The sequence below is a fragment of the Xiphophorus couchianus genome, chromosome 11, assembly GCF_001444195.1.
Source record: "Xiphophorus couchianus chromosome 11, X_couchianus-1.0, whole genome shotgun sequence".
Taxonomy (NCBI): domain Eukaryota; kingdom Metazoa; phylum Chordata; class Actinopteri; order Cyprinodontiformes; family Poeciliidae; genus Xiphophorus; species Xiphophorus couchianus.
Window position 1 is genome coordinate 29,420,354 of NC_040238.1, and position 25,935 is coordinate 29,446,288.

General features: G+C 37.4%; 1 protein-coding gene across 1 annotated transcript in view; it reads right to left on the bottom strand.

The window, feature by feature from the left end:
* Positions 1-25,018, bottom strand: part of rxfp2a (relaxin family peptide receptor 2a) — a 96,611-nt gene extending 71,593 nt beyond the window's left edge. Inside the window, exons 1-2 of the mRNA XM_028032060.1 lie at positions 24,529-25,018; positions 7,736-7,879 (exon numbers count right to left, since the gene is read on the bottom strand). Of these exons, the coding sequence (XP_027887861.1) occupies positions 7,736-7,879; positions 24,529-24,583 (199 nt within the window). The 5' untranslated portion in view covers positions 24,584-25,018. The remainder of the gene's footprint in view (positions 1-7,735; positions 7,880-24,528) is intronic.
* Between the last annotated feature and the right edge of the window lie 917 nt (positions 25,019-25,935).

Consider the following 25,935-nt stretch of genomic DNA (forward strand, 5'->3'; position numbering starts at 1 on the left):
TCAGATGGTACTGACATTAAACCGTCATCCACATAAAAATGCCTTTCTACAAAGTTGATGGTATCAGCACCGAACCTCTGCGCTCCCTCTCTGATGGCTCTCCGAAGCCCGTATATAGCCACAGCAGGAGATGGCTTGTTGCCAAAAACGTGGACCTTCATTCTATACTCCACTACTTCCTTGTTGACGTCATTGTCTTTGTGCCATAAGAAACGCAGAAAATTGCGGTGTTCTTCACGCACTTGGAAACAATAAAACATTTGTTGGATGTCCGTTATTATTGCAATCTTTTCCTTCCTAAAACGTAACAGTACACCAAGAAGAGAATTGTTAAGATCAGGGCCTGAGAGAAGTACATCATTGAGGGAGATTCCCAAATACTGGGCACTGGAGTCAAAAACCACCCTGATGTTGTTGGGTTTTTGTGGATGATAAACACCGAACGTGGGAAGGTACCAACACTCTTCTCCTTCTTTCAATGGTGGAGCTAACTCTGCATGTCCATTGGTGAATATTTTCTCCATAAAGGTCACATACTGGTTCTGCATCTCAGGTTTCCGTTCAAGAGTTCGCTGCAGAGATACAAACCGTTTGACTGCCTGCTCTTTATTATTAGGTAGTCGTTGTCGTGGTTCCCTGAATGGGAGTGGGGCAACCCAGTTGTTGCTTTCGTCTTTGTAAACGTTCTTGTCCATTATATGTAGGAACACTGTATCTTCCAGAGATGGACCAGGCTTGTTGTCATTCTCTGTTTGGACAAATACTTGGCTGCCGAGCATCTTTTCTGGCTCGGTGAATCTGCTAAGAGTTTCATCACTTTCTTTAACATGAATGAGGCTTGTACAGGGTGGAAAAATTGAATGGCGATGTCTTTCCAACACATTTGTCTTGTATGTGCTTATCATTGGCTTATGTACATCCCCAAGACAAACTTCTCCAATCACAACCCAACCTAAATCCAAACGTTGGGCGAAAGGGGCGTTGTGTGGTCCGTTAACCTGCTGCCTGACCTTGTGTGCTCTTAAAACATCCCTTCCAAGCAAAAGTAGGATTTCTGCATCTGGATCCAGTTCTGGAATTTGATCTGCCATGTGACAGAGATGAGGTTGATGTTGTACCGCACTTGGTGTTGGAATTTCAGATCGGTTATTTGGAATCTCTGGACATTCGATGAGTGACGGGAGTGAGATCTGAACCTTCCCATCCATTGATTCAATCTGAAATCCTTCTGCCCTTTTTCCAGATGTTTCAATCATGCCTGAGCACGTTCGAAGGTGATATGTGAAGGGTTTGCTCTCCACTTTAAATTGTTCAAAAAACTCTGGTCTAGCTAAGGAGCGATTACTCTGGTCATCCAAGATGACATAAGTTTTAATTGCCATATGCCTGGAATGACTGGGATAAACCTTTGCCAGGCAGATTTTTGAACATGATCGCCCCAAAGCACTTGGACCACAAACTTCTGTACAACTGTTCGAAACGATATCCTCACTGACTTGACCATCACTCTCCCCGCCATTGTCCTGCTGGGATGAAGGAACTTTGGCTGACTTGGTGGATGGCTCAGGATGCATAACTGTATCATGATTTACACTGTTGCACTCAGAACATTTTAGGAAGGCTTTGCAATCTCGAGCAAAATGTGAGACAGAGGAGCAACACTTAAAACAAATTCCTTTCTCCTTCAGAAAGGCCATTCTGTCACTGAATGATTTATTCCTGAAAACCCTGCACTTCCTGAGAGGATGTGGTTTATTGTGTAACGGACAAGTTTTGCTGAGATCATCATTGGTTAAGACATCAGTTTTTGAAACCAAAACTGGTTTGTGTGAGTTAAAACTCTTACTCATTCCTCTCTCTGATTTGACAAACGTGACTGCGTTTCCTTGACTCATGAAACTTGGGTCGTTCCTCTTCTTTGCTTCATAGCACACAAAATCAGAAAAATAGCTGAAAGGAGGGAAGCGATCGTGGTTTTGTTCTTTATACCACGAACCCGCAGAGATCCATTTCTCTTGTAGTGCAAACGGAAGTTTTTGAATAATTGAGCTGATTCCACGTGAAGTATCCAGGTATGCAAGTCCAGTGAGATATCCATCCTCTTTGGCTCCTTGGATTTCCATCAGTAAATCCCCAAGGTCTCGTAACCTGACGTTATCCTTAGCGGAGATTTTAGGGAAGCTTTCCAGTCTTTGAAACAGAGATCTTTCAATGATCTCTGGAGCAGCATAACACTCACGAAGTCTCTCCCATGCTTTGTTCAAAGCTGCTTGAGGATCTCCAATATGAACTGAACGTAGCCGCTTAACCTGTTCACTTGACTCTTTTCCAAGCCATTTGGTCATAAGGTCCAATTCCTGAGTTGCTGTGAGTCGAACCTCACTAACAGCACTGTTGAACGAAGAGTACCATGCTCGATAATTTTCAGGCTTATCATCGAATTGGTAAAGAACTGAACTGACAAGGTCGCGTCTGGCCAAAAACTCTGCTAACGGCTCAGAAGTCACTATCCTGTTTACTGGTTCTCTAGACCTGGCAGCCAATGGGACATAATTAGGATACAAAGGCTGGCTGTCTTTTTCGCTGTATGATTTTATTTGAGGTTTGGATGAAAACACTGGTTCACGAGGTTCCACATTTTCAGATTTCTCTGTTTTTGTACTGTGTGTCTCTTTTGGAAAGTCCTTAGCATGTGAATCAATATGCTGCAGAGAAGCTTGATCTGAATTCTTTAGTTCAATTTGAGACTGAACATACTTGCTAGTGCGTTCAAGTTTCACTTTGTCCGAATCAGACATCCCCGTTTCATCCAAAACCTGAACTGCCTCAGCCTGTTCTAAGACTTGAGCTTCAGCTGCTGCTGCAGCAGCCTCTTTTTGAAACTTTAACATTTCCAGCTTTGTGTCAATTTGTACAGTTTCCAGTTGACTTTGAGCATCTCTTTTAGCTTTTTCTGCCTCTTTGACAGCCTTCTCCAGCTTGAGTTTAGCTTCATGGCTTGCATATGAGGCTCTTACCTTGGCAGCCTCTGCTTTGGCTCTAGCACGAGCTACACTGGCTGAAGATTTTGACGTCTTCGTACTGGAGGACAAAGATGACCTGCTGCTGGATGCCATTTTCCACTTGAAACCTTGAATCTTGCTTTTTCACTGTAGTGTTCTCATCAAAAGTGTAACAACTCCGACTAAACACCAAGGTAAACCACAGCAAATTGATGAGAGGGAGACGTGTAGCAAGATTGAACATTTACTGTCGACTTCCACGTATCATAAGCTGGCTGAAAACTGTAAACAGAACAAACAATACAAACTTAGTTATGTGTCCGAAGAAACTTACAGTACATACATAAACTCTCCAATTATATGCAATCCACTATGAATGGTTAAACAAGAATATCCGCCGCCATAACTAAACATTAACATCTTCGTAAAATAATATCTGATACATCTTACACAACATGTATGTTATCAGAAAATAACACTTACAGCATTGCTTCGCCTTAATTTCTCGCGGATGGCACAGGATTAAATGCTGAAGACACAACACATTCAGCCATGCTTGCTGCAGCTCACGGAGAAAACCGGAAATTACCAAACAGGACGTCCGTGGCAGACAACACAGTAATTCTTCAAAATAAAAGCCTTCGCACCTATTGCGATTACAAATAACTTACAATGGCATTAACACAATAACCATAAACTATTAACGAAAAATGCTGTCAAAGCAGCACAATTGGATCTGCAGAGTGAAACAATGGCCGTCATTGCAGACATTAAAATACTCTGCCCCAAATGACTCTAGTGGCATGCTTTATAAATAACAGCACTAGGTCTAGCACTAAGAGTCTATGGTTGCTTTGATGTTGTCAGTGACGGGCTTATCAACTTTCTAAAGAGCAAACTTTTAATCCGTAACTAGAGGGGGCCAATTTGGCTGGGTTTGACGCCTCAAACTCAGATTTTTCCTATGTTTATGGACCGCTCAAAGAACACTAATGGCATAATGTTATGAGAGTAAATATCATAAATGGGGTGGTAAATGAACTTGACTTTGTGGCCAGTGCTTTGACAAATTTATTTGTAGCCTGTTGCCAAGGCTGTTATGAAACAGGGTCTTCTAGCAGAAACCATACCTATGTGCCTGGCATTTGTCAACCAGAGTAGCTATAGCTATTTTCAGAACAACTTCTCATTGAAGGGACACCTTGTCAAGTCCACTATATCTAAAATACCCACTAACTGGAGAATATCCACCATTTATAGTAGAATTGGGGTTAAAAATATATTTTAGCAGCCAGGGACTAGATCTGGGAGAAAATAAAACGACATTATTTTTCACTGTCAAAATAAACTATGTGCAATGAAAATAAAATTTTACGGATTATTTGTATGTGTTCTGTTTACCACGTTTTCTGTCTTACCAAATAATTACCATATTTTATGAATTAGTAACTACTTTTCTTCTTCTATAGGAAGTTGGGACCTGATCAAACCTTGTGTTGAATCTGAGAACCACAGGCAAAATGGTATTTCCTTATAGAAAACTAAATAAAGTCTATAACTTGGAACTGTGTAGCTGTACCTACTGCAGCCAGAACCGCTGCTGTGACTGACATCTGGCAGAAGTCAGGAGCAGAAGATACAGGGATTGTAGTACCTGAAACTACACCTGATTGAACCAGGAATGTAGACAATGAAGACCATTGTTCAGTTTGGCTACCCACGGAAATTGCTGGGTTTATTTTAGAAGGCCTTCAGTCTCCTTGAAATGTTTCTAAGTCCAGCTATAATTCTAGCAATAACATTGCTATGCTAGCAATTAATGAAGACTACACTTAACATAGAGCAGGAAGGCTATGTAAATAAAACAAAATTAGATTTGATTGAAGTTTAGGTTCTGGTCATTTCCCCTGCAGGGCACCAAGGTGGCAGCTGCCTGTCATTGTTGAAAGCTTGGCAGCATACAGTAGTAAAGCAGGAGGACAATTTCCAACTGGGCACAAGGTTAAATTGGGAATAGTCTCAATAGGTCATTGCTTAATTTTACATTCATTCATATACTGAAACTCATCGACTGTATGGAGTTAAAAAGCTGGAGGATGGAGGCTGGCGATGCAAGAATAAGCTGCATGAATGAGGTCTATTGACCTCTACAAGTTGAGAAATCTAACAAGTGGAATTTTACAGTCAAAATGAAAATGTTACACATTTAATTTTGGCCCATTTAAATATTTGCACTCACTGGCTGCAGCCTTATGAACAAGAAAAGTCTAATTATAATTCTGTTAGTTAATGAAGGGAAGGTTACACCTTAAAAGCTAAAAAACAAAATCTAATTCAGAAGAAGGACATTTTAAAACAATTTAAATTTTATCTAAGTCTAACCCTAAATGTACAAAAACACACAACAGATTCCACACTATTATTTATTGCTCAAATATGAACTCAGTATGGAAAAGGACTGTGTGAATAAACACAAAGTGTTTATTAAGTGATGGATCATATGCTGTCCAACACTTATAGATTGTTATAAATTCACCTTCCACAACAATAACTCTCAGTAACATTTTCTGTCCCACTAAATCAGGCTTATGGAGTCAATTCAGATCACTGCTCAGTTCATTGACATTTGCACAGCTCTATTAAAGTCACTCCACGGCATTTCAGGTTGAGGTCTAGACTGCAGAGTTTAACTGGGCCACTGCTGAAACTGTCTCCTCTTAACGGAGCCGATCACGTTGAGGGTGATCAGTTTATGATGATCTTTAATGAGCAGCACTGGCCTGCTTCTCTCCTTAAAGAGGCAGTATTATGTAGAATTTACTTTTTTTAAGCTTTCCATCATGTTATACTGTTAATCCCTCATCAAAAACATACCTGAAGTGTTGCTTTGATTCTTTAATGAATGTTTGAGAAATACTTTAGTCTCCTATAGCAACCATTCTGTTTGCAGAAACGCTTGGTCGCACCAGGAGCTTCCTTTTCCACAAAGCTCCTACCAGTAAGTTGCAGTTTCCAAGCCGAGCTTCTGCCTCACAGAGCACCCGTCCCTTGGGACTCCCGCACACCACTCCTTTAGACTAACAGCAGCAGCAATTAGCAAACACCTGGTGGAACTGCACGTATGCTGAGCTCATTATATGAGCTAGATCTCAGTAAAACGCTGGTAAAATGTAATTTCAGAGTTAATAGAGGAATGTTGTGATGACATGCTGAAGGCGGAGCATCAGAAAGTACAGCTTCTTGAAAAGACAGAGTCCCAATTTCAAGGCACTAAATTGCAAAGTCAAATTTCTTTTCAGTCATGAAAAGAAAGGCTGATATATACAGCTTTTTTATAATAACTAAAGGTAACAGTCACTTGATTGTGTTATAAAATCACACTGTCTGGAAAAAACATTATACTGCCTTTTTATATCTTGTGGAAGCAGAAAGTGTGTATGGAGTATCTCTGCAACATTTCAGTTTTGGCCTTACCATTGTGAATTGACATTGTGGAAGGTTTCTTTGTTCACTGGAAGGTAAGTTTGAATAATTTTCCAACTTGCAAAAGAGCAAAACAAGTTAATCATTATGCCTCGTCTTTTTTGCCCCTCATAAACATAGTGCTATGGTGAACAAAATAAAACAAACTCTGAAGTCATTTTGACTGTTCATATTTTAAAGGTTTGTGAGCAAATCTTTAAAGGAGAAAGTCTTCCAGAGACTAAACAGTGAGAAGAAACTGAGCAAGATATCAACTCTCATTGGGCAAACAATTTGCAAGACATGCAGATATATATCTATATTATTTTTCTTATTTTCTTTTTAAACAGTGGGAGCAAACTAGAGTACGAAGAGAGAACCCACACACTCACAGGGAGAGCATGTAAGCTTTATTTAGAAGGTCCTTTCCCCACCGAGTGGAATTCATGTCCTGGACCAACTTGCTGTAAGGAAACACTGCTAGCAGCTGCTTCACCGTGCCGCCCAGCTTTACAACTAGTATCAAAGAAATTAATAAAATGTATTACGTCTGAGAATATTATGTTGCAGATACTCTATATGTGGCTTCCTCTAGCCTTAGCATCAAAGTAACCCCACAACCAGCCTTATGTTTTTAGGTTTTTATTTAAAAAACACCTTATTATTAACCCTAGAGACAGATATGCAAGCCCTGATTCAGTGTCTTTGCTTCAATTTTGACAGAGGGGAAGAAGCTGCAGGTGCTACAGAGACAAATCTGCATTAATACAACCTATTAATGCAGTGATATCATCTATCACAGTTATATATGAATTTCACAATATATTTTATGAAAATAGTCTCCTGAGTCAAGTTTTTTTTAAATACAGTGTTATTAAATATGTATTATAAATTAATATATTCATTATTAGGGAGAGTTTTACTCAGGCCTGTATTTATAAAGATCAATGCCATCCAATGGGGAAAGACCTACCAATCAATCACATTCTGCTGGCTGCTGCTACGTTAACACCCCCTGCCAGCAGCCGCTCAAGAAGTGATAAATTCAATATGTTCATACATATGCAGAGGGCATCTGGGCTCCAAAAGCCAAGGAAATCAGATGTGCCCACTGATAGAAATGATCACAACCTTTTAAGAATCAGTGATTCTGGTCAGGCAGTGAGCTATGTCACAAAAATGTAAATCAGAGCTGCAGAAAATTCCTAATTAGTTTTTTAAATATTGGCTACCTCTACCCCTCCCTCCATGTAGCTGAGCATCGTACTTACCACAGCGCCATTCATCTGCTCCATTGGGACAGTCTTTGTGTCCGTTACACTGCAAAGCTTGAGGGAGGCATTGACTCATGTTGCCACATGGAAACTGGCCAAGGGGGCATCTCGCCTCTTTCTCCGAAGTGCTTGCCACCAGGGCTGCAAGACATAAAAGCAGGAAAATTTGTCAAAGAGCAACTTAACTATTTTGACCCAGGCCTGTATTTATTGTTGTTGCGGATTCTCACTGAAAGCACAAATATTTACAACATCTGTAAATGACAAATTTTAATGTTCTTGAGATCTTAAATTTGTCATTAATGTGGTAAATAAATAGCTTTGTGCTTAAAATTGCACCTCAAGCTCTCCCAAAGGCTATATTTTGTTTTTCATTGGCAACCATCCTATTTTCAAACTTTAAGATTTGCTTTAATTATTTTTATTGATTTTCTTTTGCGCTTCAAAAATCTAATGAGGTAGCAAATACTGTAGCTGCAGTATATAGTCCTCATCTTGTGTGATGTGTGCATTTTGCTAGCTAATTTTGTCTCCCTTTTTAAAAGTATTTGCTCAACCATAACATTGATTTCAGGTTTTCCAATCACTTTCATGGAGAGAGTTAAATAATCCAGCACTAAGGCATGCAAGAGGAAAAATAGATAACTCTCAGGAGTTCAGCGAATTCCATTGTACCGTAATGGTATATCACCTGTGCAAAACGTTCCGCTGTAAAACAAAATATTTCATTGTGCATAGCCAGGAGAAAGTGGAATTAATTGGGTGCTGAGCCAAGTAAAAATCACAGAGCAGAGTTTGACTGTCATTGTCTGCAGAGGTCCCCACCTTTCTGCAGAGTCAACAGATACAAACCGTCTAAATTATTTTGGCCTTCAGGTGAACTCAAGAATAGTCGATAGCTGTGGGATTTGGAAACCTGTTCTAATACAATACACAAAGCAATAGCAGTGACATGGATGAGCAAGTATGATGAGTAAGATCTTAATTAGCCAACAGAGTCATGACATCAACCCATTTAACCTTAAAATAGAGCAGAGACTATGAGTCAGGCAAGAAGGCTAGACTCATGGAAATGTGGTCCATGAGTCCCATAAATACAAACTTTGAATAAAGACTTCAAAAACTCTCTGAAGTTGTTTTTGCTATTCCACTTAGTTGGAATGGGTTGTCACCCAAGTTCACATGTACATGAAACTGGACAACCAAATACTTTTGACAGCATAGTATGTGTGTAATAATAAAGGGGCGATATTATGCAAAATCAACATTTTTGAAGTTTTACATCACGTTATGCAATTCCCTCAACAAAAACAAAATGTTGATTTGACTCATTCTTGCATGTCTGAGGAATCCTTGAATCTGGCAACCATTTGGGACGCCTAGACACTTACGAACTCCTCCTTGGAGTTTCCTTTACAGGAGACCTCGGTCTCGAAACTGCTGGTATTTTCGGATGTTAATTGGGGAAAATGTCCATATTTAGACGGCACCGCCAATACACCTCCCGTCAGCTGTTGTTGTCATGCTAGGCCTTAGCTTCCGCCTTGTAAACAGTAACCTGTCTCATGTGACATATATTCCTCATCAGGGATTGCGGTAAACTAAGCAGATTAAGTAGCACAACTAATCACAACGCTGTCAGTCATTGTATTTGTTGTCTTCCGCCCTCATATGCGTAGAATAAACCCTGCAACTGTGCATTCTGTGCAGGTATTTCAAATCAACACTGGGATGTTACAGAAAGGTTTCATTCGGAGATGTGGTTTCAAAAAGTGCCAGTGTGAGAGACTCCGGTTACCGGTGTCGTGTAAATGTGTGACTGGTTTTTTGGGAGCCGAGCCACAAGAGCCAACTCTCTGAAAGGAGAGTCGGCTCAAAATTTCCATCTCTCCCACAGAGCACTCCTCCCCTGCACAGTTCCAGCAGCAATCAGTATCTGGTGGAACTGTGCTTCTATTGAGCTTTTAATTTGAACTACAGTGCTCCGAAGAGCAATTGTACATAGCATCAATGGACGCCTTCGATCTAAAAAACTGACATTTTGTGATGCATGCACGACTAAAATCAGTAAACATAATCATGAAAATCATAAAATCATGAAAACATGATTGTATGTAACTTGATGTAAAGCACTTTTTTCTCCCTTGTTGCTGAAATGTTCTTTCCAAATAAATTTGATTGATTGTTGTAATGATGTGCTGAAAGGGGAGTGTCAGAAAGGGTAGGCAGTTCTTAAAGAGTCTAATTTCCAGGGCTCAGTGGAGCTATTATGTGAACTCAAATTTATTGTAAGTTGTTTGAGATACACAGCCCTTTTATAACTACTGAAGGTATCTAGTGGTAGTGATTGTAATAGTTACTTGGTGTGATATAAAATGGCAGTATGTACCAGAAAAATACATAGCACCCCCTTTTAAAAAAATCAACTAGATGCTTCACTTTTTAGGTTGGTTACATCTTATATAAATCAAACACTAACTAATCTGACTGAAGCTTATTTAAAAAACAAAAATGTGGCTTTCTATTCTTTTCTACCAGAAACCTCCCTATTGCTTACCACTGCTGTAGGAGCACAAATCGAGTTTGTCAGTAATTCTAAATATCTTGGTTTTATTCTAGATAATGCACTCTCTTTTAAAAATCACATAGCAAATCTACTACGGACATTGAAAATGAAAATTGGGTTTTATTATCGAAATGGATCTCGTTTTACACTCAAAGCTAGAAGAAAATTGGTAGCAGCGACATTCCTGCCACTTTTGAATTATGGAGATGTTTTATATATGAATGCTTCGACCAAATGTCTTCAATCATTAAATACTGTGTATCATTGGGCTTTAAGATTTATAACCGGTAGTAGACGTCTGACACATCATTGTGATTTGTACGCAAAAGCTCAATGGCCTCCTTTAAGTGAACGGAGAAACAATCATTTAATGATCCTAATATATAAATCTTTACTCGGTCTAACCCCAGCATATTTATCCACTCTCCTACATAGAACTGTCAGTTCTCGTTCTCTTCGCTCCAATAACATTAATCCTCTGCATGTCCCACGCTTTCGAACTGAAAAAGAGAAGCAGGCATTCAGTGTGTTGGCCCCCACAGCGTGGAATCAGTTGCAGTCTGAACTTAAGATGTCGGAAATGATTTCACTGGACTTATTTCGAGCAGTTCTTAAAGATAGGCAACAAGATTCTATGAAACAGTGTCATTGTTTCTAAATTGTTTTTATTGTTTTATACTTGTGCATATGTATTAATTGTTTTTATCTTGTAACCAGGTTGCTATGTATTGCAAATTCTTTTGCCCAGGTCCCTCTTGAAAATGAGATCTAGATCTCAACGGGGTTTACCTGGTTAAATAAAGGAAAATAAATAAATAAAATTATATTTGTTATTTAAGGTGACTTCTCTTCTGTCTAAAAGTTTGGATGATATTTTGTGATACGAGCAAAACCAAAATCAGTAATCTTAAAGTTTCACAGTTGGCATTAAAGATGAAGGTTTTATTTGAAAAGTTATGCTATTTTTGCCATCTAGTTTTACAACCTGATGACATGAGGGTTTAAATGTGTATAAAAACACCTTTACCATGCAACCTGTAATATGTACTGTAGGTGACCTGGGATATTCCTGGATCAAATAAATGAGCTTAAAACAATGAAGTTTTCATTTCTTTTCATTCTTGCATCATTTTCTATTCAGTGTATTTTTCCTCACGCTTAAAGAAGCAGACCATTATGGTTATTTTTTTAGATCTTCCTCAGTGGCCATGGCTATAAAGAGATATTAGGTTGAGGCCACTTTTTGCTACACTAAACAAACAAAATGAAACACGTTTGCTCTTTGTATTAGTTAAGTTGCTTTTTTTATTTATTTGTGTCTGCATTTGTATTTAGGTGTGTTGTCCAAATTAGTGTCAAGACAGGATGAGCAGCTGAGCATTGGTCCATTCCAACTCTGTAGTGCACACTAGTGCATCATTGGCTCCTCTTAATGAGGCTGAAATATCCCAGACAACTCATCTGTGAACTTTTCTGGGCTCCCCTGTTGGCATTTTATGTTTGTTTTGCATAAGACAAAGTAGTTTCTCCCTTCTTCTTTCTCCTTGCTCAGCGGTAACTTGTATTTAATATTCCATCTGGGAAAAAAAAAGGATAATTCACCACAAAAAAATAATAATAATAATTACTGCCCCTGATGCACTTTGGCAGTGCTACTAACTAACCACTAATAAAGCTTTATTTTATTAAAATAACATTCAATATTATGATGATGAATGAATATTGAGAGAGACAGGAAGAGAGGGAATTTCAAAAGACTGCAATTTAAACGTGTCCTTTGAACTGTGTTTTAATCTAATTGAATTATTATTAGTGGGCTTAATGAGAGTATGATTTATGAACATAACAATTGGATTAAATTTAATATAACTGGATCTAAATTGGACTTAATTCCTCATATGTAAAAATGCCACAAAGTGATTTGTGTTTAGATTTGGCACAACAAAAATGAATGTAACAGAAGATTTTTATTGTTGCTATCCAGTACAGCGCTTTAAATTAACACATCTGACACAAACTGAACCAGAGCTTTTTGACTGTGACTTCAAGTTTTCAATCCAAAGAACCGAACAATAGACGATTATATTGCTCCAGAGCACTACTTTCTCAGTAATAAGTCAATGAAAATATCTGAATCAGATTTTAGCTCCAAGTTTGACGGATTTGGCTTTAATGAATATTTTGGATGTTGCACAGAGTGTAATTAGTGTTGATGGATGCAGTGTGCAGATGAATTATTCATCAAACTTAACCACGAGATGTATAAATGAGAATTTGAATGGGGGACCTGGTACACAACTCATGTAAACAGCATAATTGAGGTATTAAAATCTCAGAAGTGTGAACAGTGGTATCTCTTTGCATGCATCCACTTAGTAAATATATTTCTGCACATATTTCTGGTGCCAATTTGGAGGAAATAAGCCATGATTCAAACACCAACCAAACAAGCCTTTCACATGTAATGAAAACATACAAACTTATTTACCAATATGTTATTTTCCAATTTTCATAAAAGAAACATTTAGAAAGCTCTTCTTAGATATCCTAATATTTACAACAAACAAAGGCGGCAAAAATATAAATAACGCCTTTGCCATCCTGTCATATCTGAACTGGCATAAATAACCCTGCCCAATTTATCCATTTCGTAAACCTGCTTTGTGCTTTTTTTAGGGTACAGCAGGGCTAACCTAAGCTTTCAGCAAATCCAATCCAGTGGTTCTGTCACCGTGGTGATGGAACAAAGAAAACAGCCATCCTGCCAAATTTAGGTAGAGTTTGTAGATGAGCATCAATCATCTATTACTACAGATTCTGGCCTTCACTAGCACCCAAAGGAAAAGTCTGACTTGCTGAGTTGTTAAACACTGTGATATGAAAGTGTCTGGGTCTGCTGGCACGGTGTAAGGAATTCATACTGGATTTTTGGAAATGCTTTTACAATAACAAGCCGCCTCCTGCTCGATTTTCTTTAGTTTCTTTCAGCCTGGTGAGAACAACAATTCATGGGTATGTTTGAGCAGAAAGTAAATCTACAACTTAATGATCCAAGATATCAAAGATATGCATCGATTCTTTAAATGATAATCTTCCAAACAGTTTTTATTTTTATAAAAACCATTTGTATAAAAATGTGACATCTGCGCCTAATTAAATGAGTAAAGCTATATTGCATATGAAACACACTGGTAAGACATACAATAAAGCGAGTAGAAAATCGCTTTATTGAGAGAAAGGGATTATAAAAAAATATACTTTCAGTCCTAATAACAACAATAATACACTTTTACTGCCTCCCTGGTAAAACTATTGTTTATTCTAATTTTAATATACTAACAAGAGGGGTAGAATAAAAAGTAAAAAAGCAAGAACAGACATGGCAACAAATTTTAAGGTTTATAGACAGGTAAAAGGCAGGTATCTTATTTTAAGGCACCATTTCCAAAACAAGAAACTTTTTCAGGAAGCAATCCAGATTTCTGCAACATTATTACCCAACCCTCCATTTCTGATAGGTAAACCAGGGTGTAAACAAATTAGAAGTGTATTAGTTTACCAAATCAAGGCACTAACAATAAGGAACCACCTTCTCATTTACTGGGAACTTTTAGACAAAGTCTTATATTAGGAAAGTGCTAATTATTTTCAAATTAATTGAATTTTCCAAAATTATCGTTCAGTCTTCTTGGTTTCACTTCTGTTAACTGTAGCCACTTTAAATCATTTGCGTACAGTTGTTTGTGGAGAAGGAGGGAATGAATCCTTCATTTAAAATATTTTAGGAACATCATTTATATAGCACCATTTCACAACTACAGTGAACCCTCGTTTTTCGCGGGGGTTACGTTCCAAAAAAAAACCCGTGATAGGCGAAATTCGTGAAGTAGTAACCTTTAATATATATATATATATTTTACAATTATTATACAATGAAAAAACTCCATAATATATTGAAACCAAAGAACAAAACCTTTTTACAGGCCCAAGCATTTGTTTAACAAATAAAAATACTGAATAAACGGTTTTGGGGGTTTTGGGGTTTTTTTTACAAATAACTACTGTACTGTAAAATAATAATTTTAATCATCAATACGAACTGAAGGCTTCAAATTACAGAGATCAGCACCGCCCCACCTGAGACACTTGATTAGAACGGGAGAAAATGAAAAATGACTATGAAAAAAATACAAAGTAGGACAAATGGCGACTCACGTGTATTTCACTGCTCTTCTGACTGAGCCGCTGCATCCTGACTCAGCTCTGTAGCGTTTTTTTTTCTTTTCTTCTAAAGTTCGTTTTTTCGAGAGAAGAAGATAGTTATCGGTAGTTCTTGTCCCTCTTTTTTCTTCTGGGCAAAAAGATTCTTGAAATTGGCAAGCTTTTTTACGTACGTATACATATTAAACCGCAACGTTATTGACACACAGGTAGAGAAGAAGCGGAGAGACTGCTTAGCCAATCAGAATGTAGAACACAATGCACGATGCAAATCCGTGAAGCAGCGAGATCGTGAAAGGTGAACCGCGATATACCGAGGGTTCACTGTACATCAATATCAACGCACTCCAGTTCAAATTGAAAAGGCTTAAGGACGTTACTCATTGCTGTTTTGGCTGGACTGAGTTAGCGCAATGGGGTCCAGCGTACTGCATTTACCCAGAATGCATTGCAGCGTAAACAACCATGGTGCGTCTGTGGGACAATATTTTATTAAAATATTTAAAAAACATTTTATGTTGTACAGACAAGTTGCCCTGCTAAAGTCTAGATTCATCTTGGGTTGTTTTTGTTTTCCCTCGTTTTTTTGTTTAGTCCCGTTTGTTTTTCTGTATCTGTTGTGAATACATAATGTATGCATTATGGTACTTTTTGGAGGCTGATTGTATATGTCTATAAATAAGGTGGAAAAAAATAAAATAAAAATAAACTGTTTACAGTATTATTACTGTTTTGACTTTACATCTTCTCAAATAAAGGCTATTGTTACAACTAATTGTGGATCCCTTTAAGAAAACAGCAAACATAAGGAAAAACAATGACGTTAGCTTGTGTGGTAGCGCCAATCTGGTTCCCACTAAGCATATTAAAGTATAATTAGTGATTTCAGTATTAAAATAGGCACTAATGTGCATTTTTAGAGGGTGTCTTAAGTATCTGTAGATTTTAACGATTCATGGCTGACTGTTATTGCGAATACTGGGAATTCACGGTTAATTTTTAAAAAAGTATATATTTATAAATGCAGGTTTTAGCAGCCTTTTTTAAGTTCATGGAATCATTTTATTGAATTTCCACAACAGAATGACAAAAATGTACCAGAAATGAGTTTGAGATCTATTTTTTGTTGTCAGTTTGGAAAATGTGCTCTTTAATTTTCACAAATAGCATTATCCCATGGAAGAAAATTTGCCTCTTCATTTTCAAAAAGTTTTTAGTTTAATTTTAAGACCTACAAATTGATTATTATTTATTTATTTTTCAAATTTACAAAAAAAAAAACTCTAGGAGAAATTTATCAATAACACAGAAGTTGTTTTGTGGCTCTAAACGTGCATATGGTGGTGGATTGAGGGCAAAAATAGATCTTTGGATAGTAAAGGTTGACGACCCCTGTTCAACGGTAAAACAGTGTTTTTGCTGAAATCATTGCAGGTTGAAATAAAGTCCAATAATTCGCCAACAGGAGTTCTAGTAACTCTGACAATATAAAAGAATAAAACTTTCTTGGACCTAAATGGGGCTAGATGTCAGACCTTCAATTCAAAACCAGACAAGATCAGCTTCTGATAAAAGTGTGGTGAAAATATTTAGATATCTGACCAGTCCAAATAAAATCATCCTAGCACATGACCTTCTTACAAAGGATTTCTGCCCAAACTCAACATTCAGCATTCAGGCTGCAGTGGAGGGAAGGGATGTTTAGTTGTGTGCATAGCAATCCCCTGTCATTATTAGCTGCCTTTTTCATTTTTATAGGTTATTTTACTTCCACCATCTCTCTTTGGGTTTGTAGAATCTCGTTGAATTGGAACTAGGGCTCAAAGAGTAATTACTACTACCTGAAGTCTCAAAGGTATTCTGGCCCCTAGGGGCCCATGACCTACAAGTTTTGGATGAGTCCCTGCTCAAATGTCTGACTGAAATTGTTGAACTGTCTTCTCAGACTCCCCTGAGTAGAAGTTGTTCCCAATTACTTACCCTTTTCCTTTGTTCCAAAGTCATTTGTCAGTGTTATTATAGCAAAGTCTTGAACAGATCAACATTTTTCTAAGCTTAAATATTTCTAATGGGGCCATTGGCATAAAAGCCATACCAGATGTGGCAACACGTAATCCACACATACAAAGAAATCAAAGCAAATTAGTCCATAAATGAAGTCATAGGCAGAAAAAATCTGAAAGACGCACATGAAAAGCAAACACATCAAGGGACAGAAAGTCAAGAAGCCAACCATTGGGAAAGCATCCCTGCTGCCATGTACAAACCTATATCAGCTGGTTTAATATTAACAGATGGCCTATTAAAATGCTTCTCATTACCAAGTGTTACAAACACATACTAATTAAAATGGTAACAACTGCCTTTCTAATTTCATGAATAGTCCAGCAAGTGCTGTTGGAGCCTAACTCTGGAAGCAGAAAGAATATATTTTGACCATAAAGCAGCCAATTCCAGAATCTACTCATACAATTTCTGACTGAAGAGTCAAAAGAGTAAATAAAAGTTCAGTCTTGTCCCAGAGCAATAGCAGAGAACTCCAGGAAGCCATGGAAATAGTGGGGACAGTTTCTCACATTTAAGCAATAAGAAATGCACTCAAATGCATTAGCATCTATGCACAGGACTCAACTAGTGAAGGAAAATCAAGTTGGAGCTTTGTAAATGTTTGCTGGAGAATTCTTGAACAAGTCAGGAAAATACTGGGAGAAACTAGTTCGGTCAGGACAAAGCTGAACTGTTTGGATGTTATTGCACACACCATGTTAGGAGGAAAAATGGTTTTGCACATCACATCTGCAATACCATGCCATGGGTGGTTCAATTGCTAGAGCATGCAGACCAAGTGCAGAGGTAGCAGACTTCAATGCGGTTGTCCTGGGCTCGATTCCCGGTTTTAGGCCATTTGTTGCTCATCTTCTCCACATCTCTCCTCTCTGTTTCCTGTCTACTTGCTATGCAATAAAGTGAACTAGTTAAAAAAAAAATCTATAAAAAGGGTAATAAATGAGCAATGCACATAACTAGTTTTTCTGCACAAGACACATCTTCAAGATGTTTCAAAAAAAGGGTTTTACTCAAGGTATTTACTAAATTTATGTAATTATCTTCTATACCTATACCAGTTTTAACCTGTAACAGCGGTGGAGTAATATTCTTTCATTTCTTTTTATATGAGGATTGCTAAGGTTATTGCCAACATCTGGTGGTAAAGTTAAAGTCAAGGGCCCAATTAGAAATATCTCAACTCAGAAAAACATTGATGTCACGTCTGACCTTCGAAGCACAACTCAAAATTCATCTGTTCAAGTTGACCTCCTCACTATGATTTTTTTAGCTATTTTGTGGCTTTGTGATTTTATAGCCATTTTTTATTGTTTAATGTTTTCTTAATGTTGTTTAATGTTTCAGTGTTGTAAAGTGTCCTTGGGTGTTTTGAAAGGCACTGACAAATAAAATGCACTATTGATATTATTATGTTAGTGGTATGGAAATTCCCCTTTTGGACTTAGTGAATGCTGTGAAATTGCAAAGAGATCCTCAGAGTGACCCATTTTTCACAACTGTTTGTTGGAATAATTTGCAATTCTAAGCGTTTTATATACTTGTGACTATTAAAGATATGTCATCTGAGTTAAATTCATAGGCACTGCCTATTGTAAAATTCTCATTTCACTGTAATTATAAACATTTTCAAAAATAGATGTCCTGCGATGATGTCCAATTTAGTGGACAGACAACTCATTTTTGCTTCATCTCACCTGCATGACATTATTAAGCCATTAGCTAGAGTCTGTAGAACCTCACTGCATGTTGAGGAGGTATTTCAGTCGTCTGACTGAAATAAAAACTTGCAGGACACCACTTCTCAAAGACGGGAGTTCAAAACCCCTGCTGTAAAAGCACTCAGAAGATATTCACAAGATCTTTGCATTTCTTGCTGACTGCCAGTCAAGTGGATTTTTTTTTTTATTTCACTTGCATTGCACAGTCAAAACCTGGCAATTTATGGAAGGACATATTTAAAGTCCGGTAAAGTAGACTCACAACTTTTAAATAGCTGTCCACAATAGTAAACACTCGAGTCAAGTCATTTAATGCCCTGCATAAATCAGCAATTTCCTAGTAAATTTATAAACAGTCACTTACTCAACATTGAAATGTTATTTATTCTTCAAATATTTCCAGTCGGTGTAAATAAATCCTGCCAACAATGGTTTGCAATGCTGCATAGGAGATCAGATTGTGAGGCATTCACAAACAAAACATGCTGTTTCAAAAAGCCTTCAGAGAATAGAGTATGGTTAAAAAGACTTGTTTACAATGATGTTGAGACAAGAATCAGGATTTGTGCATATAAAATATTCCTTTGCACTGTGATCCTCTGCAGAAGTTCAAAATACAAAAGAGGGAGTTTTTGCTGAACATATTGCAATGACATGGCACTGAGCTGGCCTTCTGGCTGTGGTAAAAAAAAAAATAAAGTCACTTTGCAATGTTCTGGAGCCACATGATGATCTCAAGGCTCTCCACAGCGGTTCTTCATTTTGAGCTCAGTTGTGTGTTTTAGTGTGAAAGAAATAAAACTGCTGTTTCTAAGGAATTTTTCAGTGCTCTCTCGTTATATTTAACCAGAATTTCAAAACAGAATTTTACAAGACTACTTCTTCTTTTTTAATTATTTAGGTCTTTCTTTTTGTCAATTAGCTGCCAAACTGATTTTTACCTCCAGTTTATAAAAATAATGAGCACTGAATTAAAGGAAAGTTTGTCATCTTCTTGTAAAAGTTTTTATTTAATCTGAGACCTAAAATTGAGTTTTAAATCATGCTAATTTACCGTAATTTAATCCCTAAAAAGCACAACAGTTATAGTACGGAGTTCATAAAACTTTTCATAAAACAAAACAAATAAAATAAAACAACTTCTCTCGCCAAATTGTATGTAAGTAGCACCGAAGGTAAAACAGTCTCTGAATTGACTATTCCCCATATCTTCCAAGTAAAGATTTTACTCAAGCCAGAAAAAACACCACACATTTTTGTGACAGTTCAGAAAGTCAAAGCAGATGATGATGTGATGACGCATCTCAAAGTTCCTGAGAAGTTACATGTCTGCCCTTGTTCTTCCTCACTTTTAGTCTTATCAGAGACCGTCTGTCATCATTTAAAATTTTACTTTAATCTTTTTGCATGCAAGTTAATGACACTGTACAAATATCTGAAGATGAAAGATTCCCTCCCAAATTTTTTCAGAGCAAAAAGATACAGTAAATGATCTATTTATGTAGCAACATTCTGTGGGATAAGGTGCCCGCTAATTACCGTAACCTTGCCTGATGTGGGGGCCAAAAATCACTCTGCCTTAGTGGATTTAATAGGTTTAATAGGTGGATTTAATGGCTTCGTGTGGTCTGACCGCACAGCGGGAGGTCCCATTCAGAGATCTCCCTTGATCTGCATTTGGTTCCTGTGTCTCTGAATGCTTACCCATCTGGTTTAGTTTCAAATGCTTAACACCAACCTGTTCAAAATAAGAGTGTTCCATATACCTTTTAAGATTAACTGTATTAAGCACTAAATATAATCATTTTTCCTCAACATCTGTCAACAGTTGGCTTGCTGCTGACAAACCAGAGCAAATTATTGTGTCAGAGTTACAGACCACCTCTATCAGGAAAGTCATGTTCTGTTTCTCATTTGTGTATTATTCTCTGTATAAAACTGTTTCACTTGCACATTGGAAATATTTCAATTACTGATACTGCTAGGCACAGCCTCCACCTACACCAAGACAATAATAGATATTATTAAGTCTACTGGCATTATGAAAGTCTTCTTGTGCAGTTCAGACATGATTAAATTTAACATGGAGCCTCTCTGAGACAGAACCTTCAGCACATGAAGCATCTGCACTCTGGTGTTTTCTGTACTGCATTTTGGGGTCTGGTGCCAAACTTTGACTGGAGATCAAACATTAGAAAATGTTCAATGTCAGTAACTTACTGATGAACCAAATAAATGGAAGACACTGTCTGCTCTACACTTTCAATCAATCAATCAAATTTTATTTGTATAGCACATTTCAGCAGCAAGACATTTCAAAGTGCTTTGCTTCATAAAGAGGGCCTGGACTCCCGGCTATTGACTGGATCTGATTTTACACTAACGCTTAGCCGTGCGTATGTAACGCGCCAGTTTGATGAAGTTTAGCAGAAATTGCTTGCGCTGTAAACAGCCATCCCTCACTGTGAAGAGAGAAGAGCCGAGCCTAACAGCATCTTTGTCAGCAATTAAATGTCTTATACATTCCTCTTGTTTCGATTTTAATTGCTCAATATTTTGAAGTGTGACCAACACAGACTGAATGTCTTTGTTCACTTCGTTGTTGCTACCATAGGTAGCTTACAATTCAAAAACAGTGCAGAAACTCGACGTCATTCAGAATTTCTCCTTCTGTTCACTCATTAGCCAGGATAAAATTCTGCCACAGAAATCGAGCTCAATGCGAGAAACTCCAGGCAGAGCACTAAAGGGAGATGAGAATCAAGCTGAATTGTGCAGGAAGGCAACAAACAGGCTAATAAATCAGCATTCATGCAAATTTAAGACTACATTAAATTACTGGGAATGTTTTAAATAAATGCTTTAATAAAGATTCTTTAATAAAAAAAATAGCAATAACAATAAGATTTTCACTGAGTTAAAAAACAGTATAAAAAAATATTCTCCAATAAATTTTATGGCTGGTAGGATCCTGACTCTTTCTCCTCTGTCCTCTGTCAACTTAACTGGAATTGTGTGAATGTAAGTCAATTGTCTCTTCTCTCTGACACATAATAAAAAAACTGGACAAAAGTGAGGAGTCCTATGTATGCCTCATGGGTTCTCGGTTTTTATAGGGAAGGATTCCACTTATCTGAAGCTTCAGCTAAATGTGAATCATGTCTAAATTTATTTCTTGTTTTGATTCTGACTCGATTTATATTTTTCTGAGCCAATAATGTGGAAGTTTACAACATAAGGATTAAAAAGGGGTCATGCAGTTCAGTGTTTCTGCAGTGTGAATAAGGCTGAAAAAGGCCATATGAAATAAATTTACACAAATGTTTACCCTTTTCACTTTGTCTTATTGCAATTCCAAACCTCAATTAATTTTACTAACATCTTATGTACCACCTCACAGGTATGTGTCATCCAAGAATGTATAATCATGGCTGTAATACAAAACTATGAAAACTTGGACCTAAACTGACAGACAGGACAAAGAAAGCATTAAAAACAGCCCAGGGTTGTTTTTAATGCTTTAAAAAGCATTAAAAAGGAGCTGCAGAAATCCACAAGTCAAGCTGGAGAGTGTGTTGACAAGACCACTATTAGATGTGCACTCAACACATCTGGTTTTATGGGAATGAAGTCACTGTTAAAAAGCATTTAAAAGAAAAAAGTTTAAAGTTTCCCACAGGCCAAGCTGAAAACTACACAGAGGTTCTGATCAATTGAAACCGAAATCAAAATTTTGCAATGTACAATAAATTTTTTATATATTTTTTAAAAAGACAACACTACACCAGTCAAAAAATAAAACCCAAATCATGCAGTGGATATGCTTTTCTTCAGCAAGGACAAATAAACTGGTTAGTTGATGAGAAGATGGATGGAGGTGAATACAAATGCACAACACACTTTTCAGATTTGCATTTGTTTCAGATGAGAGGGTATTATGCAAAATCAACTTTTTGAATTTCATATTTAAACTTTTCAATATGCAATTAATTAATTAATTACATGGTAAATTAAAAAGAGCCTAATTTACATTCGATTAATGTTTTTTGAAGGGAAATTTTGTTTACTGAAACCCGATCCATTTTATCTATGGCTTCAGTTGTGTGCATTTTTCTTAATTTCTATTTCATTTATGGTTTTAAGTTGATATTAAAATATCTTCCACTTCCAGCTTATTGTGTCCAAAATTAAAATTTATTAGTCTTTGAGGGAGCAAACTTGCCACTTCTATTATATTACTTAAAAATGGCCTCAAAACAACAATATTAACGTCTATCACAAAAAATACAGGGACAATTTATCGTCTTGCAAATTTTGTTATTGTGACAGGCCTGTTTATATCTTATGTCGTCACTGACGCACAAATGGGTGCGCTATATGAAGCGCATACGGGCGCCAAAGCGATGGCGGAGCAATTCTTTCCAGTCAGCATTTTAACAGCTCTGGCTGTGTAAATGACATAATCAATAAAAGAGGCTCAGCACTGATTAGGCTCCTCTTTTTCTCCTCCCCTGCTGTCGCTCTCTCTCTCTCTCACACACACACACACACACTAAAGTCGCGCCTTCAGAGGTTTGAGTTGAGAGCGCGGGAGCCGTTGGCGCTACAGTGCGCGCCCCTTCGAGGACGCGCCGGGGCGCGAAACTTTTCATTTGAATCTGTGTTGTCACCTGATGACAGGGAGAGAAAGATGGAGAGGCAGGAAAGAAAGGCGGAAGACGGAGAGAGATGAAGATGTTGTAGGGATGGGAAAAAAAACTTCTCAAAGTGGGTGAAGAGGAGGCTTGTAAATATTCAGTTTACTTTAAGTTACTACTAATGAGAGCTCACTGTTATCTGAACTGTGTACTGTATTCATAATAGATTATAGCACAAAAAATAAAGAAGCTTGTTTATTTTTTGTTATTCAGATAGTAATAATTTAATATTTAACTAAATAGTGAAACAGAAATTATAGTGATAACTTGAGTGTATCTGATAAGTCTGATCAGATGCAGCGTCCAGTCAGCGACTGTTATTCAACAATATTTAAAATCAAAATTCTATGTTTTACATGTGGTTTTCTGCTGTATTTTTGTAATTCAGTTGTGAGAATGGAGAAAAGAATAGAGGGAGGCTGAGAAAGAATCAGGACAGACAGAGGAAGGCAACAGGTAGGTCTAATATTAGGCAGAAGTTGGAACAGTCACTTTGATTAATTTCAAAATATATATATTTAAAAAACAAAGTATATTAGCAAGACCTGTAATTTGCTTAAAGTGATTAAATAATGCTTTTTTGACCACAGAGAACACATGCAGTTAGCGGTGATCTCTATTGAAAACTGTGTTGCATTGCAATCCATTTCACTCTTGACAAAAGGACGAGTGCAATAGAACAACATGGAACAATTTTAGTGTTGATATTCTTCCAGAGACTCCAGGTTGTTGTTCAGGTGTCAATAATGCCACATTTTCACAACAGAAAATGTATCGAGCACTGGGTGCTGCTGGTACATTTATTATATTATTACACGATTTTGCGTAGTTTTTAAATGGAACTGGTCACCTATATGCAACATGAAATAAAAGTTTTCACACAGTTTCTCCTCCTGAGGATAAGAATGAGTCAGGTAGCGTCAGACACTGCAGGAAATGTGAATGGTGACGGGTGATGGGAATGAATACAGCACGAGTTTTACATAAAATTACTTTACATCCAACAAGCTCTGGAAGTGTGTCCAGAAACAGCCTCTGAACATTTGATCTAGTCCAGAGCCAAATAAAAAAAATTGTCCATAACATATTCACATTATTGAATTTTTTTTTTCCATATGCGTGCAAATATTGCACACAAAGCTAACCTCATCCTAGTCTTATTTCTTTGTAAGGATTGGACAATGAGAGCCAATTTCACCTTCTCACCTGCTGTCTCTGCAGAGGAGCAGGACAAAGCACTAACGAAATTAAGATTCCTGTCCCACTGAAATCACGCAAGGTAGTGTGTGCAGTGTCCACAACAAGTTTACTGGAAATTCAGACAAACATTTACAAAGAAAGTGTTAAACTGTTACCTATTAATAATATTGTTGCCTTGATTTGTTTGTAAACTGCCATAAATGCAGGGCAAAAAAAATTACAAAAGGAAGTTAGAGTTGTGCCTTTTAAAGACTATCTTAAAGTGAAGAAAAAACAGCGTTATACGAAAACATGACATGCAGATATAGTCTTTTAAAGTACCTTTAATCTGAGTCTGGGTCAGGTGGATGAGCAAAAAGACTACAGGTATGTCCATCCTGCACCTCCGAAGTTTCTCTTCTGAAACGCCCAGGTCAGATTCAAAGGATATATTCTCCACCGTAAGAAGAAAAAAATAAAACACAGCCACAATAAAGGACGAATCAGAAAGTCCCGTTCCGTCCCAATAAGAAAAATCACAACAATATTCTGCTGCGTCTCAACGAAGCCGACATTTAGCGCTCAGTAACTTGGGGGAATAAATTGAATCCGAGCAGAGACAAAGCGAATCTGTGCGTAAAGACCGCAACATCCTGTCATCCGTAAAAACCGGAGCTCAGAGCAGACACGCGTTCTTTCGTACTCTCTCTCTTTCTCCCACACACGCAGTCTGTGTCTCACTGCACAAAGCACCAGGTTTGACTTAATCCATTTCGTTTAAACACAGAGTTCGTGCTTGTTCAAGAAAATTGCGCCCTGTTGTGACATTTACGGCTTTAGACCGGCGGCTGCGTACTCCTCTGTCTGCCCATGGCACACCTGACTTAATAAAGTTGGCAGCTGCGGGGACAAATAAACTGACTTCATTAAGTGCTAGTTTCAGAGTTATTGCAATAGACGCTCGCACCTCGCAGGAATATATTTTTACCACCATTTAAATTTTAATTTGACAGTTTTAACAAAAAGAAAAAAGCGATTTTTGTAATGTCAAACTTTTATGGTTTTATGGATAAAGGGATACATTCTCTCAAAATTTGCTTTAGAGGCGAATCTGAAAGATTATATATATCCCACAGGGGGTCCTAGTCTTTTTGGCCCACTGGGCCAACAACCCTACCAGAGACCCAGGTTTAGAACAAAGTGTCTGCATGTACTAAAATGTTTCATTCACACATGCTCTCCATGCTGCCAGAGATTCAGCTATTCTGATAAAAGGAATTTTACATTTCTAGATGTGACATGATGGTGACACATCTAGAAATGGATGTGTCGCCACATATTTTGCAGACCTGTAACAGGTGTACAGTGGTTAGAGCACAGCAATCCTAACTACATATATTGTAATGTGGTTGTGTCATTACAAAATGTAAGAACACAAGTAGTGAATATATTTTGTCAAGGAATTTGTGTTTTTTTTTTTGTTTTTTTTTGCTTTTAAGAATTTGGTTCAGGTTTTTATATTGTTTCAGTTTCTCAAAACTCCCTTTATCATGAAACAATAAAAGAGAGGAATTCAATGCAGAGATCATCGATATCTATTACTGTATTGGACATGATGGAACTGTTGTGTGACACACATGCTAAGAATCTAAAAAAGAGACACAACTAGATGACAAGGTCCAAGGGTGTCACTTTTAACTGGTCCGTAAAAAATATGAAGGAGGAAAGCAAGTGAATTAAAAATTAAAA